This window comes from Notolabrus celidotus, chromosome 13, assembly GCF_009762535.1.
Source record: "Notolabrus celidotus isolate fNotCel1 chromosome 13, fNotCel1.pri, whole genome shotgun sequence".
Lineage (NCBI taxonomy): Eukaryota > Metazoa > Chordata > Actinopteri > Labriformes > Labridae > Notolabrus > Notolabrus celidotus.
In genome coordinates, this window is record NC_048284.1 from 23978051 (window position 1) to 24000544 (window position 22494).

Below are 22494 nucleotides of genomic sequence, written 5' to 3' on the forward strand. Positions count from 1 at the left end.
TACTGCAGCAGTCTGGTGTCTGAGAGAAGCTTTGATTCAATCTTGACTCTTCTACACTTGTGGAAATATTCTCTAATGGCTCCATTTCCCCTTCTCTTTCTTTTGTCCACCCAAATCACCCTCCTCCTTTGTCGTGTAGGTGTAGCAGAGGTGATAGTTCTGGTGGGAGGGCGTCAATCGATCGGGATGAACCAGCGCTCCCTGACAGCAGTCACCTGTTTCAACCCCCAGAACAGTAAGTGGTACCCGCTGGCCAGCCTGCCCTTCTACGACCGAGACTTCTTCAGTGTCATCTCAGCTGGAGACAACATCTACCTGTCAGGTGAGCTGAATGTATTGCAGGACAATTGTAGCTTTCCTGTCACAGCATTTAGTGACACAGAGCAGGAGTACAGTGAAAGTGTCGATTTATCAAACTGCACTGAAACAGTTTTTAACGGATTGACATTTTCAGAGGTTTCTCATCTCTTACTCTAAAAATGTGTAGACACTGAAGATAACTTTGATGTCCTTCTTTTAAAGAGTTATTTAAAGAATAACTGTGCACTGCACTACACTGTGCACTCTGTGACTCTATGAGACACCTTTAAGTTGTTTCTCCAGAGATCGACTGAATTTCTCCCTCCATGGTCCATTTGTGCCAAAATCCTGCTCGGTGCTCAGACCTTGACATCGCACTAAGGAAATGCAGCAGGATTTGTCCTGCATGTACCTCTCCTCTCTCTCTTTCATATAAATGTAAATTTGTGTTTGGGCGTTGGAACAGGTCTGCATGTGTCCACTGGGAGTCAGACAGCCAGAGGAGAAATCAGAGGTGTTCAAGCCAGCCAATCAACAGACTCTGTAACCTTCCTCAGACTGAGAGAGCAGGGTCACTGAGTCACTGCTGGTGTTACATGTCAAACTACACAGCTAACTGAGAGCTGACACAAACACAGCGTAGATGGTTGCCCTATTGACCTGTCAACATGGCAGCAAACAACTTTCTGTTAATTAAAAGTTGTCCAAGTCTCTCGTGACCCTTGCAGTCATGAAGCATACCGACTTTTTATATCCCTTGTTCTGTATTCCAGGTGGCACAGATGCCGGTGTGATGGTGGCTGACGTTTGGTGCTACATGTCTCTGCTTGATAACTGGAGTCTGGTGTCCCGGATGACAGTGGCTCGCTGCAAACACAACAGCCTTGTGTACGACGGAAAACTGTACACCATCGGAGGACTGGAAGTATCAGGGAACCTGGACCATGTGGAGAGGTGAGAGTCACACAACATTTTCAGCAGCCTGTCTCCAAACAACACACACCTCCAGCAGCTCCCAGCTGGTGAATGCAGCAAGATGCACAACTCTAACTATATGTGACAGCCATGTCAGTGTGTGCTTCTGCAGAAAGTTAGTCCATGCCGAGCGATCTGGTTGGAGCAAGTAAGTATTCACACTGCACTGAAAAATGTAACAGGTGGTGTGTCACATAGTGGTGCAATGCAGCATCTTACAAAGGTGTTCGGATCAGTTTCTTATTTTTTGTGAGAGCAGAAGGTGAAGAGGAATGTATCTGAGCAGGAGTGTATTTAATGCTCACAGCTGTGAGCGTTGTTGTGCAGACAGAGCACCTCTTAGTTGGTTTTGAGAGCACTTTCTTTCAAAGAGCAGAGCTGCGCCTGTTTCAGATTCCATCCACTTCAGCATCAACACATCAACAAACTGAAGGCTATCCTTTGTCGACTATTCAGTCTGTCCTTGTGTTAGATTTGTGTGTATTTGTTTGTGTTTTGTTATAACTCTTCAGACACACGACCAGACATGGACTGTTTCCTTGTGGAACTTATTGAACTTCAAGAAGCATAAACTGGGGTAGGACTTTTTCTGATTTAACAGTCTGATTCATACCCCTTGAGTTTTTTGGCTCAGCTTCTCTTTCTTATTTCTCTTCTAACCTGGGCTGAGGCGTGAGTTTCAGCAGAGAAGCTTCCTTCTCCTGCACAGCAGAGCGAGATGAACCAAAGCAATCAAAAGAACATTAATGGGTATATTAGAGCAGGCCGCTCATTACCTAGCTGCTCAATTGATCTCTGAAGCTTTTCACAACAGTCCCACAAATGAAACAGGCTAATTTGATATTTTCCCAAAATGCTTCCACACAGTGCCGTTATGACGGTGGAGATGTAATATTTGCCCCATAATGGATACGCATTTGATTCCTCCGTCTCTGAGCTGCTTAATTTGAGAGCCAAAGATGCATTGAGGGCATTCAGGGCTCCGAAGAAATCAGCATGTAATGTGTTTGTATGTGTTTTCTGTGTGCGCCCTTGTGTGCACTTTTGTATGATCATTTAGTTTCTCCAAAGCCCACAGCAACAGGACTCAATTATCAGCGCTGTAAAACTTAAAACCCACTCTGTCTCACCAAAGAACTGAAAGAGCCTCCTCTGTGTGGTGTGACTGCCCTGGAGTTTCAAAGGAGAAATAACTCTACACAGAGCAAAAAGGATGAACTCCTAAAAGAAAGCAAATCATACAAAAGCAGACTAGTCTCTCAATCTGTTTGCAAAATGTGAGAAAAGTCAAAGGGTTTGTTGCTAAGCAACCCAGACTTTTATTTTGTCTTTTTCTCAAACATCTATGTGGGGCAAGAGTCAGATTTGAGTCAGATGTTGTAAAGTTTCAGGATGACTGAAATTAAACCCACAAACAGATTGAAGGTGGCGTGCTTATCGAGAGGGCACAGCTTGGCGGTTATGCTTGATATTTTCATCATGCTAAGGAATTCTTTTAAGATTTTTGCCTTTTGTTTTTCTTGATAGAAGTCCAATTGCAAATCCATTATCATCTCAAAGTTCCATTTAAAAGTGTATCGTTTAAATATTCTACCTTCTTCTTCAGACTTAATGTGATCACTTGCTGTTGAAGCCTTTAATAAATACGTGTTCATGAATTGTAGGTCAATCACAGGAAAACAGTGCAGTGTGAGCTGCATACACCGTTATGTAGTGAAGAATATCTCACTTCATTAAATGTGTGAGATCTTTTACTGGCACAGAACAGAGGTGTTGTTCGAGGTAACCATCTCCCTGCAGATAAAACTTTGTATTTTTATTTGGAATGCTCTCTGCCAAATATCTAATCTTAAAGCTCAGGTTGAGACAGTTAAATTCACTGTTGAAATATTATTATTTGTTCTTGTTCCCACTTAAAATAAGAGGGGATGTCAGATCAAATGCCACCAGAAAGAGTACTTTCTCTTTGATGAGTCTTTAAAGCAAAACTGATGTGGTGTGTCATTTACAATAAAGGTTGTATTGAGACACAGCTATCTACCTCCAACGTATCATCAAACTTATGCTAATCATTAAGGGTTAATGCAAAATTTCAAAGTATGCCTGGAGAAATAGTATCTGATGTTGAAGCTAAAACATACTTTTACTTGACAGATATACAGCAGATTGTCTTCTGTCCAATACCTCATATTTTTAATAGCAAGATCGGGGATGAAAAAAAGACAGTTTTTATGTTTTTTGTCTAAAAATCCTGTAACTTTAAGAGATATTTTCCTCCAAGACAATGTCAAACTGATGTTTACTCTTCCTGAGTTATGAAATGTGTTTTATTTGAAACACTTTGACTTTTCACAGCTGCTGTATGTAACTCTATAGAGACTTATAAATAACCTTTATAACCTGCTAGTACTCCTACACACAGCTCAAGATAAATTATTTACAGTGCTTTTTTGACCTTGAAACTTGATATTCTTTTTTACTACAAAAGACAATAAAGTTTTTGTGAGTCATTCTTGGTTTCATTACATAAATCCCATCGCTGTTTTAGATCATCTGTATCACTTTCACTTCTTTTCTGGAGGCATTTCTCCTGAGCTTTGATAAATGAGCCCCATTAGCAGCTGATCCTTTATTTTGTAGCTAACCACCAGGTTTGGCAGGAGTGTCTCTGCTGTGAGACTCAGTTGGCTCTGTTGCAGCTCAGTACTGCTGGGCCAAAACTCTAAAGATAGTTGAGACTCCAGCAGGGAGGCAGCCAGTCCACAGCTGGACTAAACCTTGACCGGAGGAGATCAGGAAGCTGCTACTCAAACATTTTTTTGTTACCACCACAAAAAGAGGAAGAGCTGCACAGGTCTCTAGAGCAGTTTGTAATACAGAGAGCGAATAATATTCAGAAATCATTAGTCAGTGTGTGAATGGCTGCTTTGTTTAAAATGTAGGTGGCTGCCGGCGATTGTATCTAAACGCTGGGGATTGGAATGAAACACTGCAAGAGTCAGAGTTTCTTTTGTTTTTCTTATAGAATGATTTCTGTAGACATTGTTTACGCACATGGATGGTGTTTTTCAGCCTTCGTATTTCTGTGTGTCCTGTACCTCTTGATGCTTCAGTGTATGTGCACCTGTATGTTTCTGTCTGCACAGTTTTGTTTATTTGTATACCTGCATCATCAACAATCTTAAGCTTGGCCCTTCACCTTCTAGGACTCTGACTCCTAATTTGCTGTCCTTCCTCCATCCATCTATCCCACTGAGAATTCCGAACTCCTGACTATGAAATTCCCCACATTTTCAATTATGTCTTCAGTCAGGGACAACCTTAAAGTTAGTTGGATCTAGCCTTTCTTTGAGGCAGGGTGTCCAGATCAGCTCACAGAGGAGTGAGCGGTCTCATTCCTGTCTCGGCTTTCAACTTGTAAACAGGTATCCTCGGCCTGCTCGCTCCTCTACATGTCGATCATTTGGCAAGCTGATATGATTGCTGATATTGAATAATTTATGGGGTCTAATGATGTGTCAATCACAGATGGTTTTGTTGTATTTATTGAGCACTTTAATTAAGTGAATACCTCTTGTAAGCTCTATTGCAAGTTAATGTCATGTTGCCAATAGTCTTCATGAGATATTGAGTATATCAAGTAGCTTTTCTCATCGGGGATGTTGAGCTGTTGGCTAACAAGTCTGAAAGGAGAGAGGAGCATTTGTCCTCTTGCTTTTTATGGTTTTAAAACTAAAATGTCCTTTAAGATTGCACTACATACATTTTTGTGATGGTAAAAAGCTGTTATAGGCTATAAAGGGAGCTTTGTCCTTCATGTGTTGTTTTCAGGTTCATTAGCAACACTATTTGCTGTTTAGCAGGTGTCTGTATTTGCAGAGGAGTGCTGATTTGAGCTTTTTCCATCTTTGTGAAGGTCTTAAAGCGATACTGTACTGTTGTCAGCCTTGATCAGATGAAGCGCCTTTATTCTCTGAACAAAACTTCCCCCCATCTATATCTAGAGTTTAACTTTTCCCATCAAGCAGTGTTATACCAGCCATGGTCTGCCAGGTCAAGGTACCATATTAACCCCACTGTGATGTCATGCCTCCAATGGAAATGGCACACAGGCATGATGATGGGAGCACGTCAGCCCCCTGCTGTGCCAGCATCTTAGGTTAGTGGTGGAAAAAAAGAGAAAAAAGACTCCCATTACTAAAAAAGATTCCAAGCCTCAGGTTTTTTTGGACCCCGCAGCAAAATAGTCAAAATCAGAGCCAGGCAAGAACAGAGGAGATTTTAGCAGCATTAAGCCTTTGTGGCTGCAGCAGCCCCAAGTTAAACCTGTGAGATTTTCACAATCAGTCACACTGCAACCCCAAGCCTCCAGCTCCCCTCTCTGAAGCAATAAAGAACTGTTGTGCAAGTCTTTCATATTGCCGGAATGGAGCCGGAAGTTAGCTTAAAGGAGGGGGGGGGTTAAAGAGTTTGGTGGGATCAGCCGGCCTCTGAAGCTTCTGTATCATGGCACTGTGGATAGGGACAACAGGCTTCCAGATTCCCCCAGCTGAGACACTTCCTCCCTACAGAGTTGATCCATGCTCCTCTTGATTAACCAACTTCACAGCGCAGCAGCGCTGTGAAGACACCAGTTAAGCCTCCAAACCAAAACCAGCCACCACCAACTTCGACTGTACATTCTCACCCAAACTCTCACCTCTGAACAGGCAGTCATTTTCACTCCTTGTCTTTTGTGCATATACAGATCTTAAATGTTGAAACACATCTAACATTTTAAACAAGGCATGTGATTTTACAGTGTGTCAACAATGAAAAGCCTTTTCTTATTGTTTGTGTGCTGTGTAAATACATAGTCATCTCTAGACCAGTGGATGAGTCTCTCTCATTCAATGATGCTAAGATCTCTGCAGGGCAGAAACAGAGTGGGTCCATATCAAGCACATAATCACATCTCTCTCATGGTTCTCCATACCTCTTCTATTCCCTGCTTTCCTCTTTTAACCATCTCTCCTCTCCTGCACCTTCTGTTCCATCGCTCCCCATGTCCCCTCACAGCACTGATTAGGTGGGCAGCAGATGATGGGTGTATTTGAGACCTGTGAGGCAAAGACTGTGTATCATCCTCATTGTCTCATAATGGGTCACTGAGGTCTCTCAGATATGGAGGTAGATGATGCTAAGAGTGAGTGAGTGAGTGAGTGAGTGAGTGAGTGAGTGAGTGAGTGAGTGAGTGAGTGAGTGTGTGTGTGTGTGTGTGTGTGTGTGTGTGTGTGTGTGTGTGTGTGTGTGTGTGTGTGTGTGTGTGTGTGTGTGTGTGTGTGTGTGTGTGTGTGTGTGTGTGTGTGTGTGTGTGTGTGTCCTGCATGACAGTGCAAGAGAAGCATTGGCGAGCAGCAGCAGCTGTGCCTGATGATGGTGTTAGTGAAAGGCAAAGAGAAGGCTGCAGGAAATGAGCAGTTTGAGCTCTACGTGCTTCTCTTTCATTGATAAATCATGAGCTGGAACTTCAAACTATTTCCGGCCTTTACTCACAGGCAAATCATTTTTCTCACCTTTTTTCTCCCTCCATGCTTTTCTCTTTCCTCTTTTTCAACTTTCATCTCACTCCATCAAAATTACTAAACCCTTAACAGTGAAGATGCAGACTTAAGAAAGAACAATTAAACAATTGCATATCCAGAGGCCGGCTACAGGGAGAAATTAAGACTGGAGGTTGGAGTGTTTGTTGTATAAATAGTTTTGTCCTATGAGTGTCAGCCGAGATCTAGCATGTATGTAACAGTTAGCATGTATATTATTTAAAAAAAGCAAACATGGAAATTTTCTCCTAAAGGGTCCTATTAAGAAACCTCTTACTCAAGACCCTCTCTGCATACTTCAGGCATGTATGTTTCTGCTAAGATTTTCTGTAGAAATAAATCCTCAAGTTGTTCCCACATTAATCGTTTTCAAAGGATTTTCAGACATGCTAGCAGCATAGCCTTAAGGATGGAAGTGTCTGTCCGCTGGTCACATCTGAATGTTTTGTTAGAGCTAATTAGCAAATGTTGCATACATGTTAACATGCTAATCTCAGATTGTGAATGTGTTATAAACTATATCTGCTTTGCACAAGCATGTTGATATTGTCATTCTGAGCCTGCTAACGTTCTGACATTAGCATTCAGCTCAAAGTGCTTCTGTGGTACACCATCACAGAGCTGCTAACGTGGCAAGCTTCCTCATAATATCAAAGGGATAATGTATGGTTAGTGGGTTGTTATGGGAAATAGAATCCTGACAGGGTGAAACAAGAACCATACATTAACTTGCTTATTATCCAGCTACTAGCTTAAGATATAGACACGTTGGCAAAAAAAAAAAAAAAACTAGATTAAAATATGATGTTATTGATTTTAAATGATTTATGTATACAGTTTGAAAAATGTTTTTGTATCTTGGTCCTGTTCTCATGTAACCAAAAATGTGCAACTGTGTTGTTGTTTGTTTAGAGATGTGTGTTTGCGTGAGTGTTCAAGCCCAGCAGACAGCATGGTGATAGTGGAGGTGTGGTATAGGCCTCCCAGTTTCTGTGATGTGCTCTGACAAACCGATGGCAGCTGATTCAGATAGACTGTCACTCCTCTTCCGACTCCTCCCATCCAACAGGGATTTTCCCATCTCCATCTCACGCCTGACTTGATGGACATTCAAATGAATTGATACATTTTGACATCACTCCTGACTAGTGGTTTTCATTTCCTCCTCTTTTCCCCTTTGGGATGTCAATGTTAAATGATTTCACATGAGCATCACTATAAGCAGCTTGTTTTGTCAAAGCAGATCATATGCATTTTTAGAAGTGTGGAGTTAAGTTTACTTTGAATAAAATTAAGCAGACAGTCATCAGCTGAATTTGTTCTTTTTCTTCCAAAGACTGTATAGAGCATCTTAAGAAATGCTGTTGGGATTTAATTCACATAGCTGCTAATGAACATTCTTGGCAAACATGAAAAGTGTTGATATAAAGAAATAATGCCTGTAATTATGTGTAAATTGTTTGTAATGCCTTCAGGCTGAAGCTGATCACATGGAAGCCTTGTTTCCCTCAAGCCAAAACACAACCTCTCAGCTCATTACTTTTGACAGGACACAGGTACATTGAGGGATTAATGCACTCACACATAAATACAGAAAAAAAGAAACTTCATTAAATAAAATGAAATAACAAATGATGCTGTCTACTGAGGCCAAATGATGCTTGGAGCTGACTATTTAGTTAATTTACCCTTTCATTGCAAACAATGTAAATCTGTTCACAGATCCAGCTATCCATCTTAAGGTGTGCACTTTCAGCTCATGTTGCAGAGAATAGAGAATATGATATATACACAGAGATCAGTTTCATGTGAGTGGGGCAGAGAGCTGGGGTGTTACAGGGATTAATGTGGATTTGTAACTTGAGGACATGACTTGCAGCTCTAAAGCATCTGCTTCTCTCTGCAGATGATGAAAACAATGTTTGCTTTCCCCAGACTGACTTCCATTGCCTTTAAACCTAGCATTTCTGATGTTAGCCTAATTAGTCTACGTTTAAAGATAATGTCAGGAAAGAACAATTAATAACTTTCATTGACATTTTTCACATGTAAAATCATGGGGGTCAACATAGTGTCCTGTCGGTATCTGTCCCTCAGTTCACAGTAGGTGGAGTTTTCTACAAACTCTTATCCTGAACATAACCTGTCCCGGAGCAGGTGCAGTTTTCAGCATTACCATGGTGATCATCCACAGTGAATAACCTTTGTAGAACTGAAACCCCAGAGTTCATCCTGAACTGACCTTAGTTACCACACAAATGACCACAAAATTCCCAGGTTACAGTTCTAATTTATTGACATGTCAGTGCATAATGGAAGCATTGACTGTTCCCAGATGATGAAGTCAAATCTAGCTGAGAGTCTGGCCTCTCCCTTTCATTCTCTGGACTTTTTGTGGAAAAAGAAGATGTCTGGTGTCCAAACTCCTAGCAGGATATTAAATACATTTAATAACAGCAGCCACAGAGTCTTAAAGCTGCTGTTGGTAGGAATGGTGTAAAATACATTACTATTTTTCTGCTGGGTTTGGAAAAAAGGTCATAATGTCCATCAGTACTCATCAGTAAGTGAAGTAATTTGATACCATTGCGAAATCTCTGTGTTTTCCAATGCCTTTGTATAAAGCGATGTTATTATTCCCCTCGTTCCCATTACGACGGATCAATCACAGCTAATCTCCAATCATCCGTGCTGGTTGATTGAGGAAAAGAAAACTAGCGTCGATTTTGAGTTTGAAACTTGTTACACTGCTCTAGGGCAGCAGAGAGATCCTGTTGAACCAAAACTGACAGATCTTAGAAATGTGTTTTCAAGCATCACATGTGCTAAAAGCTGTCTTGTTACAAATTAAGTTGATGATGTAAGGAAAAAAAATGTGTGACATCATTTGTTGAACTTTAAAAGTTCCACTCCAGTTATATCTCTACTTATGGTCACTATAGAGGTCTGCAAAAGTTCACAATGTAGTCACTAACCTTGTATGTCTGCTGTTTGATGCTCAGCAAGCAGCACACACTCCGTATACAACAACACTTGTTTTTGTTTTTTTCCCCAAAACAGTTGCATCTTGGAACAAGGTTAGTAAGGACAGAGAGACAGTGCAGGTTCAGAGACAGTCCAAAACAGTGAGCGGCTGTTTCAGTCATCCTGTTGGTCTTCAGTTGATCCCTTAATCAGCGTCACTCAGCAGTGTCCGCTTCTTAAATCTATGAACCTCCCTGATGTACTCAGAGAGGTAATTACAACTGCCAGAGAATAAACACGTGTTAGTGCCTCTTCCACAGCAGGGCTCAATTACTAAACCTGACACTTGAGTGTGTGCATGTTTGTTTAAAAGTGTTAATTGGCACCCCTGAGTGTTACAGGTGTACCTTTTCCGCATTGTGTTCTGTCATCAGTCTCTCTGACTGTCTGTTGATTTAAACCCATCCCCTCAGCAGCTGAAGCCAAAACTTTATCAGACCCCAAAGAGAAAAAAAGGCTTATCCACTCACCTTATTAATAAAATAAAATAAAATAAAATAGAATAAATAAAATAAATAAAATAAATAAAATAAATAAATTTTAAATAGCAGTAATTACAGGCAGTATTAAAAATGTTTCAGTAGTGACAGGTTGACATGGTGTGATTATAGTTGGTAATGACAGATTAAGCAATAAATAAAAATAATATTGGTATTTAATATGACAGTGGGTTGTAGTAAACAATAATAATGTAATATAACATAATATAATATAGCAAGATAATTATATAATACAGTATATTATGCATTATACTGCCAGCAGCAGTCAAGAAAGTCAGTTCAGGATGAGATGATGGCCTCCGTTACTGTTTAACAGTCTGATGGCGGTGGGCACAAAGGAGCGCCGTTCAGTCTTGCACCGTGGTGGGATGATGCGTTGACTGAACTAGCTCTCCATCAGTGAGTTGGATACAACTAGGATTTCTATGTGACGTTCAAGATGAACTCTAAATGCCACAGGAGTTGCAAACTGGAAATCTATTTACTAAAAAAAACCCAATGCATACCAGTTTTTTTTTTAGGGTTACATCAGTTATAGGACAGAAGCAGACTCTGTTATGTGTTTGGATAGTTGTCCTGGAGGGCATCAGCTTCAGTTTTGATGTGAAGGTGTTTTTTTCTTAATAACAAAAACACAACCATGGTCAAGACCTCTTGCTTATGTCTTCATTTGGGTTCTGATCACAGATCCAGGATCAGTTTGTAGCTCTTTGATGAGCTCTTCTCCAGCTGAAAGGCTGTTGGTTTCTTTGATCAGTAGCCCGTTGACACAGGATAACACAGCACTAATGGAGCCAGGAGGCATAACGCACACACAAACACACCAAACACTAATAGAAAGTAAAAAAAAATATACTTTTGAAAGCGCAGTCGACCTCTGACACACACACAATCCCATAAGCCAGTGTCTTGTACTCAGTGTGTCAGGACTTTCTTCTGGCGGTGTCTCTTTGATCCAGCCTGGGTGTGCTGAGTTTTTGGCTCAGTGTTGAAGTCTCTGCCAAAGACGCTCAGTGAGAAAGGACCAAAGCTCAGCGCTGACACACAGCCCAACTCCAGAGACTAATGGCTTGTAGCTCCAAACATATGTTGCTCTGTGTAATTGCTTTAATTGCTGTCATTTTGGGTAATGGTTGGTCTTTTTCCTCTTCTCTGGTGTTTTAGGCTTACTGCTAATTATATCTGTCAGCCCTGCAGCCAAAACCAGCATTTCACAGTGAATTCAGCACAGTGGGGACTTTTAATATAAGTATATACTATTGGTGTGTGTGGATGTAACTCACTGGCTGCAAAGTGGTTCATGCATCATTTGAGGTGTCATAAGTAAATCTGAGACTTCTCAGAGTAGATTTGTTTAATGGAAGTAGGGTCATAATTTGTTAAAGTCTTAAACCAATATCTGCAACTCCCTTTAATTTATATTTTTCAACCCAGTATACTGAAAAATATAAAACAGTGTGCAAAATCCAATCTAAAAACTTCTTGTTTTTCCTCTCCAGGTACGACACAATCACCAACCAGTGGGAGACGGTCTCTCCTCTTCCTAAGCCGGTCCATTCAGCAGCAGCCACAGTGTGTGGAGGGAAGGTTTTTGTGTTTGGAGGAGTGAACGAGGCCGGCCGCTCTGCAGGTGTCCTCCAGTCCTACGTACCACAGAGCAACACCTGGAGCTTTATTGAATCACCTATGATAGGTAAATCAATTGTCATTAACCACATTTGAAACTTTTGGCAGTTTCTCATACATGTTCTTCCTTTAACACAAATCTGTGGTCCTTCTTTTTAGATTTCTCCCTGATTAATGTTGGGTTTTTTAATCAGTAATGGAGCATTCAAACTGGATAAGGCACATATTACAACATCATCTCTGCAAACATTTCTAAGCATGCGTTTCTGTAATATTTGGTCAGTATCATCATAAACCTCATTATAGAGCAACAAAGAGTGCTGAGACTTCCATTATGGTTGCATGGTGAAACACTGCTGTCACAACTGTTTCCACTCGAACACCTTCATTCCTGTGCTTGATTTCTCCTGTTGAAACAGTGAAGTCCTGTTTGCTATTTCAAGATTAAATCATGTCACACACCAGTAGCTTTATGGAGTTGAATATTTCATGGTGCTTCTTGTTCTCTTTGCACTCGATACACAGTGGACCTAACAAGGCTTTGTCAAAGTTCTCTGTTAAAGACAATAAACAACCCAAAATAATAATAAAAAACTCCACAATTTCTGATTTCACTACTCTGCAGCAACATACCAGCCAGAACCACCAAGGACCTGTGAGGAACTCAACAACATAAAACAAAAAACAATTTTAACCAAGCTGCAAAAACTCAAGAGTAGCAGGAAAAAAAGACTGTACATGCAGTGGTTGATTTAATTCCTCAGTTTACAGACAACCAGTAAAGAATACAGGAAGTGACTGGTCCCAGTCCAGAAATAATCAAGCACCAAGCAGCCAGTTACAGTCAACTGTCTCTTTAACAGTTTACTTTTCATACTAATTATTAATTAGAAGAGATAAACTGACTTCTGCTGAAACCTCACGTTTAACAAACAACAGGTATCTTTTTGTATAACTTCATGCTATGTAGCAAAATGTCAAAGTATTTCTTAAAACCTGCAACGTAAAACATATGTTGTTTTTAATTAAATACATTTTCCACAGAGTTAGAGAGTCTATATTAGATGCAAGATGACCTCAATTAACATCTCAGATTGCGTCACTTTTTTGCAGCAGGCAACATTCAGAGCAGCAGGCATCAGAGAGACTCTGGGTCAAAAACGTGTTTGAATTTTAATGTTTCCTGAAAAGAAGTTTATCTCTTGTCATTAGAGCTCCTGCAGGGAGTTGCTTCCCTGAGCACTGTTGCCAAAATTTTGCTCTCTGTCATTAGAGCTTTTCAAAACAACACTACTGTGAGCAAAATTATGATTATGTAACGTCTGTGTTTGTGCTGAGAGCTGAATGGTTTAAAGAACTGGCAGAGGAGGAACCAGAGAAAAGTCAAGTGAGAAACACACACATGTAAAGAGACACACAACACATCTCATGACATCATCTGAGCTACATAATCCTATGGGAGTTCACACAGGTACACACATACACAACTAAGAAATATATAATGTGCCAGGGGGTTGCTCAACGTGTGTGTCAGTGTTGTGTTTTTGCTACGTGTGTGTGTTTAGGACCTACACAGACAAACTTTCATCTGTCAGTGTGTAGATGATCTTGTGTCTGACAGTTAACCGATAATGGGTGGGTTTAGTGTTCTCTGTAAAATTGGGCCAGCAATGATTTAAGTAAGCCTGCAGAGAGCTCCTCTCAACCCTTTGATTCCCTCCATTGCTCTCCATCTCTTATCTCTCTCACCCCCTCCCTCATGGTCTCTAGGCTCAGTCTTATTCACTGACATAAATACAGCTGTTTGTTTCCTCTAACTGTGCATCTGTGTGTGTGTGCTTGCAGTGTGTCTGTGTGTCTTTTCTCTGCATGGGTCATCTCCCGCATGACCTGCAAATGGGTTTCACAAACACTTATCAGGACTGACTCTGACTCCCCTACCAAGTGAAAATAATATTATTTCTGCCAAAAATAGTCCCTTCAACAAGTCTGTTGAGATGTGTGATGCCTCTGCAGTTCTGCTCATCTGTTCTCCTTTGTCTTCAATATGTCTGTGTGCCAAGTGATTTATGGAAGTGCAAATGAGCCCCGTCAGCTAAGATGATATGATCTCATGTGAACTCATATCAGAAACAACTGAAGCTGCTTCGTCCTCTTCCCTGCTGCTCCCTCGTAGTTTCTGCAGGGACACAGCTAGCAGCAGAGGACACCTTGTGCCTTGTCTCCTATCCTTCAGAGGAGATTGTCTCGTTCATGTTGATGATGACTGCACATTTCTTTACAGTTGTGCAATGACTTTATCAGACAGAGAGATCTTATCTGGATCTCTACAGTAAACAGTGTGAGGAGAGTTCAGTGTGTTGTGATATATTGGTGTGTGTGTGCTGTCCTTGAAGGTTTCATAAACCAGATAAGTGCTGTGTTTATGCAGGATCCAGATAGAAGAGGAAGTGAGGCAACAACAAGGTGTTTGTTTAGACAGCAGCAACAAATTACATCATGACTGTGCATATTTTTGTTTACATTATTGCCCATCCTTGACCTGAGCCAGAGGGGTCCCAGACTTGTGGACTAAACTGATGTGAGAGTCAGCATCAGTGCATCTGTTGCCCTGCAGTTTGATCACCAAAGCTGTGTTAATACCTTGTTTTGCTTTCTTTTTTGGCCTTGGCTGTTATTATTTTTTAACAGAATTCAGTCAGAGATCAATATAGATTTGTTTGGTTACGTTTTTCAATCTCCGAGCTGCAAATCCAGACGGAATCCTCTGTGAGGCTTCAAGAATGCCCATACAAAAGTGTTTAGCCAGACATTACTTGTGCACTGTTCTAAATCTCAGTATTTGAGGAGAAATTAAACCATGGAAATGAGAGCAAAGCACCACAGTGGAGAAATGCTGAATGACAGCATTCATTTGAAGCTGGCCAAATGAGACTATAATAAACCTGCCTGGTACTTCTCCAACACTCAAACCTGCTTCTCTCTGCGGAACCATGAGACAGAGAGAGAGGCACAGGAAGCAGTGGTGAGAGTTTCTATGGTCAAAACATTTTTCCCTTTTGAGAGCATCCTGTTATAAACCTGCCTCAGGCACTGAGCAGAGAGAGAAATGAGTGGTCTTAGTTTCTGCCATCAATGAACAATGTGCAAAAATGCTAATACTGAAATGCAACACACACGCTGGTAAAAACTGGCAGCAGCATATCAATCAGATCAAGAAAGTAGAGGAAGAAAATAAACTTGTCAGGCAGTATGGGCCTCATTCACTAATAAATGCTCGTTGCATCAAGACACTGAATTTCAGAAAAAAAAATGAAGCCTGGTTTTTATTTTCACTGAGGCTGTTAATGCTGTGTCTCCTGAGGTTTTGCACCGTGGCCCCGGTTAAGAAAAAAAGGTTTGATATTTAAGTGGATGCAAAATACATAAAATAAAAGACTTTCAGAACAGAAAAGAAGGAAGGAAACTGGATGACAAGGACCACCTGATTTGACAGCTCAGGATTAAAGAACAGCTGCGATTATTGGAGACACCTCTGTATCAGGTGTGTAATGTGTAGTGTAAGAACAAATTCAATTAAGAATATATTGATGAATCCCAGATTTGTGCTTCAAACGTGCGTACGCACAGTTTAAGTTTCACTGTTAGTGAATGAGGCCCAATGTGAGGAGGACCAATCAGAGCAACTCGTTTCTCAAGGGCAGAAACTGAAGCTGATGCCTGAGTGGCACAGTTAATGTTTAAATTTGATTTCAGTGTTTGAGTACCTGCATAGTTGTCATAAATAACACATGATTGTATTTAGAATCTGGAGTAAACTTTTTTATTTACTAACATGTTATTATAGTAGAATGAATGGTAATGTCTGTTTTGTTATTAAAGAACAGTGATGATTGAATTTTGTGTATCTGTGTTACTTCTCTCTTAAGTCTAAGGACAAATAAGAAGACAATGCAACTGTGAAATATTAGGACTTTGGTAACTTTCATATTGCTGCAGTGCTGCACTGCAAACATTTCTTGCAGTCCATCCTTTTTTTTCTTTTTTCTTTTGGCATAGCAATCTTGATAGTGGCACGCCAAGTGATGAGGATGATGTGGATGGTGATTTGTGCAGGCAGCCTGAGGGATGCAAGAAAAAAGATGAAACAAGAAAAACAAAACAAATTGATGCCATAACATTGAAAGAATGACATTCAAACAATAGCTCTGTGCTTTCTTTGATGGAAATATCTCCTCTTCTTCCCCTCTTCTCTCTCTTTTCTGTTCCTCCGACTTCTGTAGACAACAAATACGCCCCTGCAGTGAGTCTGAATGGTTTGATATTCATCCTGGGAGGTGCCTACGCTAGAGCCACCACCATTTATGACCCAGACAAAGGCAACATCAAGGCTGGTCCCAACATGAATCACTCTCGACTGTTCTGCAGGTAAGAGACGATTGGCATCAGACAACCACAGTGTAGTTATTGGGGATACGCATAGGTTTTAGAAGAAGTGAATTTAGCATCTTGTTTCAGAACTAAAGCGAATACAGAAGTGCCTCCAACCTGCATTTTCTTACAGGAAGCAAGAGGTGTTTCACTGGTTGAGAAAATAATCCTAATGCATAAACCTGATTGGATAATGGCTTTACTGTTGGGAAATCTACACACATGCCTTCAAATAATTCAAATTTCACATCAAATTTGCATTTTTACATCTTTTAGCATTTTCTATTGGAATAATAACATCTCTTGTGTTTAGACAGCTTAAACCACTTAAGTGTTTGCTGAATAATAAACACACTTAATTCAAGGCCTGAGCCATTTTTAGATTTATTTTCTACAGGAGCCAAGAAGGAGCAGATACATTGTGGATAAATTACAGACAGTGACCTTATATGTGAAATGTGTGACATAAATTATGTTGTCAGAGTTATTGATAAGCAGCACCAGCACACACCAGGCAGCTGCTCTGCTACATTTAGCTAAGTCTGACAGTGAACACAGCACAGAGCCAAAAGAGAAAACACACAAACACTCAGAAATAGCACTATCTCCAGTGTGTGAGGATGAAGGCTAGCAGAATGCTCGTGAAGGAGAGCTGATATTCTCCCTTCGCTGCGTCCTGCTCTCTGAAGGCCTGCACCTCTCCTCTGTTTATCAGGAATAGCAGCTCCAGGCTTTGCCCTTCACTCTTTCCGTTTTGCATCAGCTGTGCTTTCTCTCTGAGTAGATTTAGGCTTAATGTAATAATCTTCCTCAGCCCAGTAGTGATGTGAATTTGTTCCAGCTGGTGTTCTGTGTGTTTTAGTGTGCACCTTGTGTATGCAGATCGTATAAACCCCAAAAGGAGAAAAAAGCTCCAATCAGCATACAGGCAAAGTTTTGATCCTCTCCACAGGCAAATTCCTGTTCTGTTCCTCATATCAAATGAGAACATTTGATAATGGCAATTTCTACTGTGTGGAGATGTCAATCAATTCAGCCACCCCCACCCAAGATAATAATTATGTTATTGAGATGTTTTTCTCCTGGTGGACCACATCTTATTACAAATTAGAATTGGAGGAATGTTCCTACTGCTGTGAGTCAAAGCTTTCAAATATCAAAGCGACATCATAAATTATGTAATCAGGGAGATGACTATAGTTATTAAGGGGCTGTACAGATGTAATAGATAATAAAATGCTTAAGGCAGACCTTTAGTACAGTAATATGTTGCCTATTGCCAATGTTAGTTCCAGTGTCCATATTTACAATGCCATGTGGAATAAAGTGGCTGTCAGTTTTATCACAATACCCCGGCACGCTCCATAGTAACAAATAGCGCAGAGTACATTTGTTAAAATCAAACAGTCTTTATGCTAAAATGTAGGGCATTTGTATAACTGAATGCTAAAAACAGCACCTTTAACCCATGTCGACCTACATGAAACAGGTGTGGCTCCTCACATGTCAGCAAACAAATTCACATTGTTTGAGGCTCTTTAGACCTCTAGTAAAAGATAAACAACAATGGGATTAAAGAACCTTTGTATCCTTTGTAATGAACCAATGGACAAAAAATCTGTGGGGGTGAGTTCGGTGGAAATGTGGCATTTGCAACCATTTGAATTAGTGAGGACAGCTCTTTCCCAAAGCTTATAGCCTAAGCCAACTGTCTGCTGACTCTAGCTTCATATTCAACAGTCAGACATGAACTTAGAGGAAAAGCAGACTGATTTGAAGGATCTTGATTGTTCCTCTTAAAGAAGTTCATGCGTCTCAAAGTTCTTGGTTCTTTTGTTGGAAATGTGACTTTTTCGACTGAGCCAGGCTTTTTTCAAGTTTATTAACTTTGTTCTGTGATATTTGAAAAATGGCTGTTGATCTATATTATTCAGACAGAAATAAGAGTGGTGTCAATCTGTTCATCTAACAAGTGGATATCTGTCATTCTCAAATGGTTCAAATAGCCCAGTACAGATAATAGTTTTTAAAGACAAAAACTGAAATATTAAAAAAAATCCTGTCTGCCCCTGTAGCGCTGTGGTCACAGATGGGAAGATCTTCACTACAGGAGGCATCGTGAGCAGTGAGGGTCCTGCCCTTAGCAATATGGAGACCTTTGACCCTTGCACCAACACATGGACGCCCCTGCAGTCTCTGCCCTGTCCGCTCTTCAGACACGGCTGTGTGGTCATCAAGAAGTACATTCAGAGCAGCTGAGGGTGACTGGAACTCAAACGCTTAGGGCTTAGGGCTGGGGTTGGTCGGTCGGTCTGTGGCCTCTATAGATGCCAGCATCCTTTTATGTTTCCCTTTCCACTAAGAAACACCTTGTGCAGAATGTACTCATGTTTGCCTACTCAGCCATGTCATGATGATGCCTAACCTCCAGGACTGTAAGTGTCATGGCAGTAGGTCATCCATCATCTAACAGGCACAGGGACCCCCTCAGTAAAATCCTTTTTAACAGTCTTCACTGTTTTAGTTTTGTTTCTGTAAACTCACCACAACCAGATTTCTTCACTCCCACTACCTCAGAAAATGCAAATGCAAGGTACGAGTTATGTTATTCCATCTAGAGAACTATGTTTGACAGGTAAAGGTTTCATAGTCAAATCTAAAAGGGCATATTTTCCATTGTGGTGAACAAAGAGTTTTCGGTAGTGACACTAAATGAAGGAAGGGTTTATTTACCTCCTTATCAGAGGATTAAATGAGTTTCTAGTCATAAATGGATTCCCCACCAAGTATGGATTTATAAGGTCATTTTGACACACATTTTGGGCTCTGTGTTACCCAGATCTTTTGGACTTGGTGCCTTTATAACATTGGAAAGACAAAGTCTGGCTCAGATCAACTTTAAAGAGAAGGGTAATCTTTATTTGCCATGTGCAATTCAAGCCAGATAAAGAAATCATCTGGACTGATCTGCTTTTTCTCCTCTTGGTCTAACTGCCTTACTCTTGCTGGGACGAAAACGTTATTTCAGGGAGAAACAGAGAGCGGAAGAGAGAGAGAGAAATGGAATTAAGTCAGTCAGGAAAAAAGCACAATAAACACTTGTGACTGTTATCACACCAGTGATGATTTATTCTTTCTGTATTTCATCATTTTCCCTGAACCATCTTTGTTTTCATCAATGTTTTCAAACAAACTGAAAAATAAGTTGGGTTTGTAGTATGGAAATAAAATATGTATATTTTAAAACCTGGAGGAAATTATGTTCAAATGTTTTTAAAGCCTAAATGATAATCTATATGAATATTTTTAGAAAAAATGTTGGATTTTAAATGGTTTGTCTGTAAATCTGTACTTTACAAGGAACACTTTAAAGTTATTATTGAAGCCCAATACCAGAACATGAACACGGTCTCCTGTCTTCTTTTGTTCTACTGAATGTTGAATCAAGGATAAAGTCAAATAATTTATCTGAGATAAAATGTACTTTATTTATTTATTATGAAAAAAATATGTTGTTTAATATTTGGTCCAACTAATTGTCCAATCCTAACAAAACTAAAGTCGGCCCTAAAGATCATCAAGTTTAACATGCTTGGCTGATTTCATCCAACAAAATCCTTCTCTGAATTTCTTTCAATACTGAGTTCAATATTTCTTCTTCGTAAGGATTAGTTTAGAGTGCTCTTGTATTTTTACCTTATTGAGGCAACCCTGAATACCTCATGCATTCAAATGTGTGTCGGCTGCAAAGTGGCATGGGAATTCAAAAGATGAAATCTGCAGTTCAGCTTCTCCTACTTGCAAAAATGTTTAACCGGTACTACAGATGAATGAAACTTAAGGTGAAGTAAAGCAACCTGTTCATGTGAAGATCTAGACATGATTAAAAAAGCACACTTTTTTCTGAATAAGATTACAAGGTAACAGGACTGATGCTGTTCTGCATGTGATAACTTCCCTTGAGACTGTATTTTTAACATCACTTTATCAGAGCCCTAAAACTATCAACACCAGGTCACACAAACATTGCATTCAAACTCGGAATGTTGAAGAAAAAAAGCTAATGTGCAACAGAATTAAAGTCGGACAATTCCTTGAAAGCATCAGCTGATAAGTCACAGCTTGTATTTAAACACTGACGCTTTTTAACACTTTTTTCTGTTTGCTCTGCACCCACACACCAACACACAAATAAACTCTACACTGCTTTTATGCTTTGCATCTCTGATGTAAAGTCTATCTGCCTGAAGCCATATCATCTTTTTATCCCTGAAACACAGGAGACAATCTTACCTGCACCTACAACCTGAACCCTCTCCATCAAACCAACATCATGTTTGACCTGCAGAGATTTTTCGGCTCCCTATTGCATGAGTGAAAAGTAACAAGTTGGATACCCGTTACAATTTACAAAACAGTATTTTCTCCCAAGTGGGTATTCAATACTAAACAAAGGGAAACCCGTAATCATTGGCTACTTTAAACACTTAAAATGTAATTAATTTGTGAAGTTCAAAACATTTTTGGTTAATGTTAGAATAGATGTTGGAACTTTAGAAATCTTGTCTACTCCAAACTCAATACTGATTTTCTTGAGTTCTCTGCAATGGGACCCTAACCCAACATTGGTACAAAAGGTATTTTGTAGAGAAGAGAATGAGAGAGAATGTCTCAAGTTTAGAACTTAAGCAGGATGTTGGCCATTAAAGATTTAAAGGGCACACATACTAAAAAAAAAAGTTTTACATGACACAAAGCCATCCAAACTTTGAAGCCATTTAAAATATTTAACGATTTGCAGGCCAGACATTTCAACAGTAACACACAAATGAGCAGAGACATCATCGTCTCTCATGATGATCAGCTAATGCTGAAAAAAAATGAATAAACTTTCAGCCTGAGGCAATTTGACAGCCAATTTGTAGACCAGAACAAAGCTGGCTTGTTGTGCATAGAGTACAGAGAAGGTCCCTCTGGCTTTAACCAGGAGTGGGATGCAGTCCACTCCATCTGCTGAAAGGTCAGCCCTTCTGTAGGACTGAGATGAGTTGTACCCAGAGGAGGACCAGGCAAGGAGAGAGACAAATGTATGGACACGCTCCATTTCACTCTCCTGTTAACTGTAGCCACAAACACAGGTTGCTGCAGCAGAGTGCAACATTGAGAGTAAATTCAGCAGACATAAAGAGTTCCAACCCTGCTTTAGTGTATACATGTGCATGTTTGCGCAGTCTCGGGGGCAACAAGGAGATGACCTGCTGTGAGGGCGTGATGTTTGCTGGAAACACATGCAAACAAAACACGTGCCAACAAGCTGACATCTCTGCTCTGCAAACACCAATTTAGGCTGGGAGGGTAAAATGAACCCAGACACAAGCCCTCCCTTTCTCCACCATCCACCAGCCAGCCTGTCCACAGGCAGCACCACCTGGCTGACTGTTTGCTCCCCCTCTTTCTCTACTGCTTCCTCTCTCTGACATCCTGACAGCCAGTTCTGGCTACTACACCAGGATGATATCTACAGAGGCAGCAACAGATGATCGGAATAAATTCTGGGAAAATAAACTGTAGCTATTTTAGTTTGGGACATTGTTAAGAGAGCTTACCAATGAAAATAGAAAAAACCCTAACCTTTACTATTTTTTTATATAATTCAAATAAATAAAAATGTCACCAATATAGGTCTGTAACTTCTACATGTTACAAGTTGTTTAAAACCTCACTGTAAGAGAGGCAACATGAGATTAAACACACTTTCTTCATTCTTCAAAATGTTAAACTATGGGACACTGTGTCAAAGACATAAACATGGATGTTCAAAATGAAGGTTACATGCACGTTACTTGAACACATGCCAAACAGAATGGTGTCACATCTACTACATAAGTAAATGAAAGAAAGAAGAAAGCTTCTACACAAAAAACCATCATAGCTTTAACATGGTGTATATCATTTTTTTTTTTTTTGATTTAAGGTTTTATGTATCTATACTGTCTCCTTCTTTTTACATCAACTGCCGCTAATTCATTTTCTGGTTTCTGTAAAGATATGGGAAT

At 40.1% G+C, this 22494-nt stretch overlaps 1 protein-coding gene across 3 annotated transcripts in view; it reads left to right on the forward strand.

The window, feature by feature from the left end:
* Positions 1 to 19842, forward strand: part of LOC117824699 (kelch-like protein 29) — a 90756-nt gene extending 70914 nt beyond the window's left edge. For 2 of the 3 annotated variants that reach the window (XM_034700263.1, XM_034700264.1), the window contains 5 exons: positions 140 to 322; positions 1074 to 1254; positions 11881 to 12074; positions 16291 to 16435; positions 18514 to 19842. In XM_034700263.1, the coding sequence (XP_034556154.1) occupies positions 140 to 322; positions 1074 to 1254; positions 11881 to 12074; positions 16291 to 16435; positions 18514 to 18697 (887 nt within the window). In that variant the 3' untranslated portion in view covers positions 18698 to 19842. Of the gene's footprint in view, positions 1 to 139; positions 323 to 1073; positions 1255 to 7769; positions 7996 to 11880; positions 12075 to 16290; positions 16436 to 18513 lie in introns of those variants that run through there. The other variant, XM_034700265.1, reaches the window with a different exon arrangement.
* The last annotated feature ends 2652 nt before the right edge of the window (positions 19843 to 22494 follow it).